At 34.6% G+C, this 12,526-nt stretch overlaps 1 protein-coding gene across 1 annotated transcript in view; it reads right to left on the bottom strand.

The window, feature by feature from the left end:
- The window catches only part of PRMT3 (protein arginine methyltransferase 3), a 143,193-nt gene that overhangs the window by 9,118 nt on the left and 121,549 nt on the right, over positions 1 to 12,526 (bottom strand). Inside the window, exons 14-15 of the mRNA XM_003993064.5 lie at positions 8,382 to 8,432; positions 8,099 to 8,186 (exon numbers count right to left, since the gene is read on the bottom strand). Coding sequence (XP_003993113.1) covers positions 8,099 to 8,186; positions 8,382 to 8,432 — 139 coding nt within the window. The remainder of the gene's footprint in view (positions 1 to 8,098; positions 8,187 to 8,381; positions 8,433 to 12,526) is intronic.

Raw genomic sequence — 12,526 nt, 5'->3', positions numbered from 1 at the left:
AATAAAAAATGAGCGAAAGAAAACAATAAAAATATTTTTGTTATTTAGACAAACAACCCCCAGAATCTGCCTGCTTTGTTTTGCATTTCAGTGATTATCAGTGATGAAGGGTATTATCTTAATTATTTCAAATGCTTAATCACCACACACAAAAAAATCCTTTGTGCATTCCTGTGAGTGGTTTTGTTGATATATATGAGGTATTGCTGCAATTATTTCTTTTTACTGCATGTCCTGCTGTTTCATTTAATTCAGAAATCTAGCACAAGTCAAAATAAACTAGAAATGGATACCTTCGTTACATTTTCACAAAAAAATTTAAGCATCAATATTAAACAAAACATCTGAATAATTAAAAAGTCTTAACAGTAACTGCCTTATAAGCTGATATGGTAATTTTAATGTCTTAAAATGAAATACAAGCAAGACAACTATTTTTCTAATAATCTTAATTTCAAAATGAGGGTGCAAACAGCACTTATTTAAGTTAATTAAATAGCACGAAGGGTCACGGTAATAAATACATAATTCACACTGCTGAACTCCCTTCAATTGTTTAGGCCTGACAAAAGTGCCAAGACAGTGGCTGTAATACGAGAATAGATCGTAGTCATTTATCAGTGTCAAATAGATATAAAATGACTGATGTTGTTAAGCGTGCATACTGTGGTGAGAGCTGGAAAGGACACTCTGTGAAGCTGAGCTGTATCACCTTGTTTTTATCATCGGCAGACGGCTATTAGAACCACAAAGCAGTGTTGCGTTCAGTAAGGAACAAAACTGATTTCATTTCAATTCTGTTCTTGTGTTTTTTTAAAATTAATTTCTTCTAGAGCAATGAAATTTCATTTCCCCAGAAAGGAGAAAAACTCAAAAATCATTATTATCACTATTAAAGCTTAGAGGTAAAGAATGAAAGAAAAAAATAAATGGATTTTTCTATCATCAAGCTTACTAGATACATATAAAGAAAGAAAAATAAATAGACTGATTTTAGTCATGTTTTCAAAGCCAAATTACATGAAAAATATCTGGATTTTAAAAGTAAACAGTGCCATCATTGGCAGTGAAATGTACAAGTACTGTACATTTAATGCACAATAAAACTGCACATTAAAGCAAAGAGGAAAAACATGGTGAATTTAAAATTTAAAGCTAAGTGTTAAAAGTATTTATTCTGGGAGGCTGGTTTGTTACTCCCAGAATGCTGGAAGGACTCAAATGTTGAGAACATTTTTTTTCTGAATTATTTTTAAATCTAGGTTGTAAATAAAAACAAAAAACAAAAAATAAAAGCAAACACAACAAAATAAAACAAATTAGGCTCATTACTTTATGTTCCATTTTGCTTTTGGCCAAATGTACAATTCTTAATCTAAGAAATTCCCTATTCACAATGCTTTTTCTTGCTTTCTAAATATCAAGGCTACCCTGAAGGGTAGAATTACCATTACCATTTACCATTTACTGAAGATATTTACTGAATGAGATTTACCATTACTGAAGACATCCACCCTCCCCCGCCCCCAATCTAGGCAGCATAACTCTATACGAATATTTATGTTTTTATTTTAAAAATATTGTATTACTTTTTGGACACTAAGATAAGATTTACATATATAGTAAATCATTCTGATTAGACTCTTGGCTTTATTTAATTTTATCTAATAATTTTACAGCAGAATAATGAGTCAAAAACTACTTTTAGTTTAACTAAACCCAACTATAGAGAACTCTTTAGTCATGCCAAGGCAAATTTGAACACCAGTCTATTCAAGGGCAATAGTATGATGAAATTTTTAAGAACATCAGAGTTGACAAAATGGGACCACCAAATAAAAGTTAGTAAATGCCTTTGGCATGATATCACCAAGGTGATTAGAGGAAATTAAATTTCAATGACACTGCATATTACTATACTTATTTGTATATTTTGCAGAATATTTACAATATGGCAAATACTACATCAGATCAAAATGGAGAAAGACAAACAACTCATCTTCTATGAGGACCCTTTATCACAGCACACTGAGATGTGATAACACAGATGTATGCATGAAATGATCTAGCAGAACAAAGACAGCAATTAATTTTCTGAGGACAGTGAGTAAAGATTTACAAAACTAAGCTGGGCAATAAAGAGAAAATTGAAATTTATCAAGTGAAAGAGGTCAAAACAGCTTTCTAGGTAGACTATCTTAGACAAAGACAAGGACTAAGAAAGAAAGTTAGCTAAAAAATGAGCAATGTGTCTTAAGACCTATGAGCTGGAGCATATGATGTGTTTATTATGTGGGGCTGTAACAGAGTAGGGCTGGAAATGATGAACAATGGTCAGATTGTAAAGGGCCATGGTAGGAAATTTGGATATTATCCTGGAGATATTGACAATCCAGTGAGGGTTTTTGTTTAATTATTAACTTTAGTAAGGCATAATTTACAAGCAGTAAAATGTGCATATTTTACATGTGCAGTTCAATGAGTTTTACCATTATCTCATCTTTGCGAACTTTTGCCTACTCCAAGTCTCAAAGATTATGTTATCTTCTAGAAATCTGGCAGTTTTACACTTTTATATTTAGGTTTATGACCCATGAAAGAGAGAGAGAGTTGGTTTTTATATAAGGTAAGCAATGAGATTTTTTTTCCTATACAAATATTTAGTTCTAAGCACTTCTTGAAAAGATTATCATTTTCCCATTGAATTACACTGACTCTTTGGAAAAATATAATTAACTATACAAAAGTGGGTCTATTTCTGGGTTCTCTATTTGTTACATCAATGTTTACGTCTATCTATAGCATAATACATTACTGTCTGGCTTAATATAACTTTTTAGTAAGTTTAGAAATCACATAGTGTAAGGATTCCAATATGATTTTTGGAAAATTGCTTGGCTACTCTAGGTCTTTTGGATTTGCACACAAATTTTAGAATCAGCCTATCAACTTCTACCATGCTAAATTCACTTACTAATTCTGGTAGGTTTTTTTTGGAGATTCCTTGGAATTTTCTGTGTATACAATCATGTTATCTGTAAATAATGACACTTCAATTTCTTCCCTTCCAAGGGCTTTTAATTCTTTTTTCCTTCCTTATTGCACTGGCTAAGACCTCCAAAATAAGAGAATAGGAGTGATGAGAGTGAACATTCTTGCCCTATCCCAAACAGAGGGAAAACATTCAGTCTTGCTTCAGTCAGTATGATGCTAGCTGTGGACTTTGTGTGGACACCTTTTATTATCAGGTTCAGCAAGTTCTCTTTTTATTTCTAGTATGAGTATTTATCATGAATAGATACTGAATTTTGTCAAATGCTTTTTTTGCATCCACTGATGTGACCATATGGTTTTTCTTCTTTAGATGGTTAGCATGGTTGACTGCATTAAAAGATTCTAAAGTATTAAAAAAATATTAAATTATTAAATCAGTCTTGTATTCCTGGACCAAATCCCACTTGGTCATAGTGTGCTGTTTTGTTTTTTTTTTTAATATATTGCTGGATTCAATTTGCTAGTATTTTATTTAAAATTTGTGCATCTATATTCATGAGAGACACTGTTCTGTAGTTTAATTTTCTTGTACAATTTTTATCTAGTTTTTGGTATCAAGGCCCTCATAAACTTAGTTCTCTTCTACTTTCTGGAAGACATTGTGTAGAATTGGTATTATTTCTATTTTAAGGGTTGGAAGAATTTGCAATGAAGCAATCTATACCTGGAGATGGATTTGAGGCTGGCCTCCTGTTTTTGTAAATAAAATTTAATGGGGCACAGCCATATGCACTCATTTACCTACTGTTCCCCACAGTTTAAGTTGTCTTTGGGTCCCCATTGCTGCCACTGTTACTTTTGCTACTACTGTGGGGTTAACTGGGGGTTGGTGTATGAGAGAACAGAGAGAAATAGAAAAGAAAAAGGAATTTCCTCCATTCTCTCTGAGCATTAATTAGAAGACCCTTTCCCCATTCCTTAAGTTAGAGTTAGAGGGCTCTGTTGGGAGTTCTTTCTGTGCTAATGCCCTCCTTTTGGGTTTCAGGCTGTCTGGAGTCCAGACTGGGGGATACTGGAAGCAAATAAATCATATATTTACCACCACTTCGGGGTACTCTGAATTCGGGTCTTCTCCAATTTATCTGCTATTATTTACTTTTCAGAGATGTCAAGTAGCTGTTCCATGCATTCTGGTATTGAAGTTGCATTCAGTGAAAGAGCTTATTTTCACTGCCATAAAAATCCTCTGTGCTCTACTCATTTGTATCCCTTGTCCCCAGTGACCACTGTTCTTTTCACTGTCTCCGTGGTTTTGCTTTTTTCAAAACATCCTATAGGTGGAATCACACAGTAGGTAGCCTTTGCGGATTAGCTCCTTTCACTTAGTGATATGCATTTAAGATTCCTCCATATCATTTCGTAACTTGAGAGTTTATTTCTTTTTAGCACTCAAAATATTCCATTGTGTGGATGTGCAGACCATTCATTTTTAATATAGTTATTAATGTTGGAATTTAAGTCTACCATCATACCATTTGTTTTTTATTGGTCCACCTGGTTATGTTTGTATCTTCTTTCTTCTCAAAATTCCATTTTATCTTCACTATTAGCTTATTAGCTGTATTTTGTGGCTTAATTTAAATTTTCAATCTGTTCTTCTGGCATTTACAATGTACATATTTAATTTATCATAATTTACCATTAAATTGCTTCATGTACCATGTAGGAACTTAATGTATTTCCATTTTCTCATTAATGTCTTTGATCACTGCCACACATTTTATGTCTCCATGTTTTTAAAATTATTTATTTATTTTTTTAGAAAGAAAGCAAGAGGGGGGAGAGGGGCAGAGGGAGAGGGAGGAAGAGAGAGACAGAAAAAGAATGAGAATCTTAAGCAGGCTCCATGCTCAGCGCAGAGCCTGATGTAGGGCTTGATCCCACGATCCTGGGATCATGACCTGAGCTGAAATCAAGAACTGAATGCTCGACTGAGCCACCCATGTGCCTCAGTCTATGTTTTGAAACCCATAGTACATTATTTTTGCTTTAAATAGTCAATTATCTTTTACCAAATTAAAAAAATGAGAAAACAAAGTCTTTCTGATTGATGAAAAGTCACTGATGAAAAGTTTTTGCCATGATGAATTTCATGTTGTGCAATGTCTGAGTTTTTTGTTTTCCTTTGTTGCCATTAAAGTCACTTGGGTCCAGTTTTTTTCTTTTAAGGCTTGTTTTTAAGCTTTGTTAGGGAGCATGCAGGTTAGCCTTTATTCTAGGGACAGTTTATTTCCACTATGAAGCTATGGAATCCCCACTCTTGCTGGTTGAAAGTCAAAACCCTAAACAGCCTCCTGTAAACTTTGGAAACTGTCTGGTTCACAGCTGCCCCAGATGTTCTGCCTAACCTCAGGCATTTCATCCTACACATATACATCTTAGTACTCATCCAAAACAGAAGGGGACATCATGTGTAGATTTCTGGAGCTCTTTTTCTGATTAATGTGTCCTTTTTAGTACTTGGCCCTGCAACTTCCAGCTTCTATTCATTGAGTACTACCACCAGAGGCTCAGCAGGGTTTAAAAAAAAAAAATTGTTATATTTCTTTGTATAATTCTTCCTTTATACTTCCATAGCTGAAATGACCACATTTTCCTTACTTTGAAATTTCCCTTTCAAGACTTTCCTGGTTGTACTTTAAAAGGGGATTCTAATATTTCTGATGTATTGGCCTTACTATTTATTTAAATACAAGTACATATACAATAGCAGTGAAAGAAATATAGAATGTAGATGGTGCTAGAAGGAAACATTAAAATCACACACCTCCTTCATAGTATTCTAAAACAGCTGAAACAATTAGTCTAAGGATTACTAGGTAAAGCGTAGTTAGGATTTCAAAATTTCACTAGACATCAAATAATATTTTGTTATAATTAGGTAGGAGAAAATGAAAATATTATCTTAAATCTCCTCTAAGATTAAAACATGAATGAATTAGTACTGTATTTAAAATTCTAGCATTAAGGGGTTCCCAGGTGGCTCAGTCAGTTAAGAGTCCGACTCTTGGTTTCAGCTGAGGTCATGATCTCACAGTTTGGGGGTTTGAGCCCCATGTTGGATTCTGCGCTGGCAGTGTGACGCCTCCTTGGGAATCTCTCTGCCCCATTCCCACTGGTGCTGTCTCTCTCTCTCAAAATGAATAAATATACTTAAAAAAAATAATACAATTCTAGCACTGAAACAATAAAATGGTTACAGTAAAGAAGAAAGCAACATTTTCAAGTTTCCAAATATCATCCAAATACCAAAGGTATATAAAAACCAACCAACCAACCAACCAAACAAAAAGAAAATGCAATAAAATTTCATTTGTGCTTGCTTCACTTGCTTTGCTGTGTTCAAGCTTTTTGGAGAAAGAGAAAATGATACTATCAAGGTGTTAATTCCATATCATTGCGATCTTAAAGTGAAAACAGGGCAACAAGGTGCTGCTTTACTCTAATAGTGTTTGTTTGCATCTACTAAATTCAATTTATGCATCAACAATGAAATCAAAGCTAGAAATGAATTTTATGAAATTGTATTTTAAACATACAGAGAACAATATAATGACCACCTGGGACCCAACACTCGGCTTTGCCAAATCTTACCATCCTCCCACAGTTCCCTCAATTTCTAAAAGGAATGATTCAGATATATGGCACCGAACCCTCTTTATAGCCTTCCCTGATCCTACTTCTACCTTTCCCCAGAAGTGACCACTCACTGAATTCCGTAGTTATCATTTTTAAGTGTTGCTTCTTACTTTTACTATGTGTGTGTATGTATAATTGTTTCACATGTTTTCAAGCTCCATATAAACAGTGCATTGTAGGAATCCTGCAACTTCTTTTGTTTAAAGTTGCTTCTGACAGACACGCATATATGATTTATTACAGAGATTTTATTGTATGTAACTACCATATTTGTCTTCAGTTAATGGACATTAAGGTTGCCGCCAACTGTTCACTTCTACAAACCATATTGTTGTCAAGATACTTGTACACAGGTTGTGGGGGAACCCTTCAGAATACATGCCTAGGGAAGAAAACTGGCTGTAGTGATGGATACTTATACATCTATACTTCACTTGATGGCAGCAAACTGTTCTCTAAAGTTGTACCAATCATGACTATCAGCAGAAGAGTTTAAAAGTTCCATTTGGCTGCATTATTGTCAGCACTCAGCATTCTTAAATTTTATGTGTTTTTTCCTGCAGTGATGTTTAAAACACAGTCTTTTACATAGTTTTACCTGGCCTCTCCTGAGTTACTAGTGATGTTGAGTATCTTTTCATCAAAGTTAGTTGTACATTCAGCTCTGTATGTACAGCTCTGTATGTACAGTTAGTTGTACATTCAGTTGTACATTCAGCTCTGTACACAAAGGAAGAAGATAGTCAGGAAGTTTTCAGTGAAAGTGGGAGAGGACAACTTATATGTAATGAGTAATTTAAATAAAAAAAAGATTCTATAATCAAATTCGAACTTGTGGAGTTAAGGGTGTAGGTATATCAGAACTATAGGTGCTCATCTAAGTGAAAAATCAATGAGGTGTAAAACAAAAGAATGTAGAATTGGACCAGTCCTTGAACACTTTAAGATTTGAGCAGGTGATGACAGTGGAGAGCATTCTAGGCATATATATTGAATACAATAACTACTGAATGGCATTCTCTTTAATTTATACTTCACCTCTGTTGGTGATACTTCTCTTTAGTCACTTTGGAAACGAAAATATTTTTAGTTATAGTTGCAACTTAGGAAATACTACTTATTGCTTAAAGAAACGTTTTCTGAATTATTTGTGGTACTCAAAAGCCACATAGTAAGTCACATACATTTTAAACGGTGGGAACTAGATTTAAATAAGAGTTTTCTTTAAATTACTACTTTAATGAAATAACATGCCATCTAAAATTCATGTAGCTCTGAGAACATCTTATCTTAGATCTGTTGTTACTTAAATATAGTGGGCACACAAAAAATTGTGCGGAATGAAGGGATATTGTTAACTTCAAAATGAGTAAGACATTTCTCCCCTTTTACTATTACTTCTCACCTGCTTTCACTGAAAATGGCTTTTCCAGTAGAAATATTGTTTGTTTCCAGTGTGTTTTGGCACTCTGGGGGCCCGTGGAGAACACAACCTGCATTGGTAGAGTTCAAAAGTATCTGATGAAGTACAAGATTTTTAATATCATGCTACATTAATCTACGACATCAAATACAAGCTCCAATTGCTTATAACATCAAAATGTTTATGATCAAACACCTGGGGGCACAAAAATAAAATAAATGTATTTCACATAATTAATTCTTACGAGAAAACTCAGGATACTTACCCTCCTGTGACAATTCTTCTCAAAATATATATCGAAGTAGCCAGCAATTGCCTGTTTTTAAGAAAAGAGATATAAATAACTATTAAACTAATTACATGACATAATAATTATTCAGTCTTTCAAGACTTGGCAAAAAGAGGGGAGCCTGGGTGGCTCAGTTAGTTGACCATCCGACCCTTAATTTCAGCTCAGGTTGTGATCCCAGGGTAGCGGGAATGAGCCCTGTGTCAGGCTCCTCACTGAGCGTGGAGCCTGCTTGAGATTCTCTCTCCCGCTCTGTCCCCTCCTCCGTTCACATACTCTCTCTTAAAAACAAACAAACAAAACAAAACAAAAAAAACTTAGCAAAAGAATCCATTTCAAAGACTAGATACTTCTTAAACTTATGATAGGTCACTATTTTTCCCGTAAAAGAAGTTACATGTAAAAATAAAGTAACATAGTTTGACTTTCCCCCACAGAAACAATGTAATAAGAAGGGCAACAAGGCTAATTAAATAATCAATACATGTTTGATTAGAGAAATGACTGTGGTAGACTACTGAAAGGTGAGAGATTACACGAAAGAAGAAGGCTCAATCGGCCCCTAGCTGACCCACTGTCCCAAGGAGGCTGATGAACAAGTTGAGCCATCTTGGACCCTTTTCGCTCCAGTCAAACCAGACAACTGCAGCAGCATGAGGGACCCGAGGAGGGACCGGCAGAAGAAATAGTAGATAAGTACAGTCTAGATTGCAGAATCATACACAAATAAATCCAAATGACTGTGATGTCAAGGCACTCAGTTTTAGGGTGGTTTGTTACACAGCAATAAACGTAATTTAAACACACTCTTTTATACAAAGATCTCATTTAATTTCTTCTGATCTTGTGCATCCAATTTAAAGTACTATGACTATTTTTATGATGAAATCAGTGGAATTTTTAAATGTCATTTTTCTGATGATAAAACATGTAATAGTATTCAAGTAAAACTTATGTTTAAGCATATACCCAAAGGAGAACCTCTGAAATAACTCTAAGGGTTACTGCAATAGTATAAAGAGGTCTCTAAAAGATGATTATTCAGATAAATATATATTTTTCATTTCTTTTTATTTAAAATTTAAGTGATACGATTTGTTTTTCTTTCACTAATAGACCTAGCATAATCTATTTTTAAAACCGGCATTAAAAAAAGCTTATAAAGTGTTAAAAACAGGACACTGATTACTGAAAAATCACTATAAAGATAATTTGTGTATCCTACTGCTTTTGTTGAGAATGTGAAGTTAATTTATTGGTCTGTAAGGTTAATATGAACTGGGTCCAAAACCAGCTCACTATTCAATGTTGAGGTTCATTATATTTTAGATACCAAGAGGGAATCAAAATACTATTTATAATTCTGTCAAATAGATATAAATAAAGCAATATGGTACTCAAATACAAATTAGTATAGAAAACCATGCAGTTAATCAGAACATATCTAAAACTTAACTTTCTTCAGTTGATTTCCTCCACAGGTTAGTTCAAGTGTTTTCTTAAATTTATTTCTGTATGCCAGTCTTGTTCACCACTGTATCCTTAGTCCCTACAGCAGTGCCTGGCCCATAGTACACAGTAAATATTTGCTGAGAGAATGTGCTTATTATACACAGTACTTACCATATTATAGTTAGTTGTCCTACCAGACTGCAAACCATTTAAGAGGAAAGCCTATGTGTAACTCATACTGCTGTGCCCCTTACCTAGAACAAGTGTGTTAGATAACAGGTTCTCAATAAATTTTAATTAAAATTTTCAGTCTTCAGTTTCCTAAATATAGCTAGTCTTCTTCTGTAGTTGGGACACTTTATGAAATCAATGAATAACTAAACTTAGAACTAATAATTTTAGACTACGAAAAAAATGAAGAATGTGAGCTACGAATGGGGGAGAAGAGGATCCTCTAATTAATTCTATGCATGAACCTACAGAAGTTTCAACCTAACCTCTGAACTATGCAGGCTAGATCCAAATCAACATAACAAAGGCTGAGGGAATGGAACTAAAACCCGAATCACTAGCACAGGTCTCAGGATTAACTCTGAATAAAATGTGCATGGGAAAACCTTAAGTCAACAGGTAAAGATCTAGAGAACAAAACAAAGATTTGAAAAACCTGTACAAGTCAGACGATCCCTGAACAGCTTATGTGCAGGAGAGACCCAAATGTTCAGAGAATAAAACTGAGATGTGAACCACCATCTGCCCAGGCATTGTTGACAGAATTCATGTTTTGACTTTAACTAGTATGATTGCCTGCTTACACCAAACACTATTTTCCAGATGATTATAACATGACCGAGATTACACACAACATAGCATGCACATCTAGAACATAATCCAAAATTACTCAACATACAAAGAACCAGGAAAATGTAGCTAACTTCCAAGAGAAAAGATGCCAACTCTGAGATGACCCTGAGTCCTAGGAGACAAAGATCTTAAGGCAGGAATTGTAACTATGTTGTTTTGAAGGAACAGAAATGAGGTTATAGAAAACACACTGAAATGGAAGTGAAAAACAGGAATTCTCAGTAGAGAAATAGAAACCCCCCCTCCGCCCCCCAAAAAACCCAAACCTAATGGAAATTTTAGAATTAAAAAATGCAATAACTGAAACAAACTCCCTGGACTGAATTGCAGAATGGAGATTACAGAGGAAAAAAAAAAAAATCAGTGAATTTGAGGACTTTCAATAGAAAGTATCTAATTTGAAAAACCAGAGGTGGGGGTGCCTGGGTGGTTCAGTTGGTTAAGTGTCCAACTCTTGATTCTGGCTCAGGTCATGATCTTGTGAGAGAATCCCAACTGGAATTTTCTCTCTCTCTCTCTCCCTCTGACCCTCCGCTGCTCGTGTGCTTTCCCTCTCTCTCTCTCAAAAAAAGGAAAAAAATGGGGAAAAAGATTTAAAAAAATGCAAGAGCGTCAGGGACCCGTGGATCTAACATATATGTAATTAGAAATTCAGATTGAAAAGACAAAAATATTGGAGCAGGAAAGACTTTTAAACATTCTTTATCTGGCAAAATTATCCTTCAGAAATGAAGGCAAAATAAACACATTTTCTAGTAAAGGAAAACTAAAAGAATTCATTGCCAAAAGAGTTTTCAGAAGACATGTTAAATAAGGCAGTTCTTCAGGCTCATGAGCAACAGTACGGGGAGGAAACCTGAAACATCAAAAATAACAGAAAAGCAATAGAAATGATAAATAGCTGGGTAAATACAAAAGACTACCTTTTCCCCCTGAATTCCTTTAAAATACTTATGATTGTTTAAGGCAAAATTGTATCATCTGGTAGCATTTTTCCATGTATGCTTATGTAATCAAAAAGACCAGGGCAGGGGGTTGGGGTTAGAAGGAGGAAGAGTAAAATTACACCAACATATACAAGTGTTTATAAAATCTGCAACTGAAGAAGGCTTTTTAAGCATCACACACAGGCAGAAACTAATATAATGGAAATTTAAAACTTTGGTATCAAAACCAAAATGAGATACTACCTTACATCTGTCAAAATCGCTAGAATAAAAAACACAAGAAATAGTAAGTGTTGATGGCAGTGTGAAGAAAAAGGAAGCCTTGTGCTCAGTTGGTGGGAATGTAAATTAGTGCAGACACTGTGGAAAACAATACGGAAGTTCTTCAAAAAGTTAAAAATAGAAATACTATATGATTCAGTAATTCCACTACTGGGTATTTACCCATGAAAACAAAACATTAATTTGAAAAGATATATGCACGTGTGGTTACTGCAGCATTATTTACAATAGCCAAGATATGGAAGCAACCTAAAATGTCCATCAACAGATGAATGGATAAAAAAGATGTGTATATTTACAATAGAATATTACTCTGCCATAAAAAAGAATGAAATCTAGGGGCGCCTGGGTGGCTTAATCAGGTTAGATGTCCAACTTTTGATTTCGGCTTGGGTCATGATCTCACAGTTCGTGGGTTTAAGGCCAATGTCAGGCTCCATGCTGACCATGTGGAACCTGCTTGGGATTCTCTCTCTCCCTCTCTCTCTCTGTCCCACACCCTACCACGTGCTCTCTCTCTCTCAAAATAAATTAAAAAAAAAAAAAAAAAGAAATCTTGCCATTCACAACATGGAT

Source organism: Felis catus, chromosome D1, assembly GCF_018350175.1.
Source record: "Felis catus isolate Fca126 chromosome D1, F.catus_Fca126_mat1.0, whole genome shotgun sequence".
Taxonomy (NCBI): domain Eukaryota; kingdom Metazoa; phylum Chordata; class Mammalia; order Carnivora; family Felidae; genus Felis; species Felis catus.
Note: the sequence above shows the minus strand (reverse complement) of the source record. Positions and strands in the feature narration are given on the sequence as shown.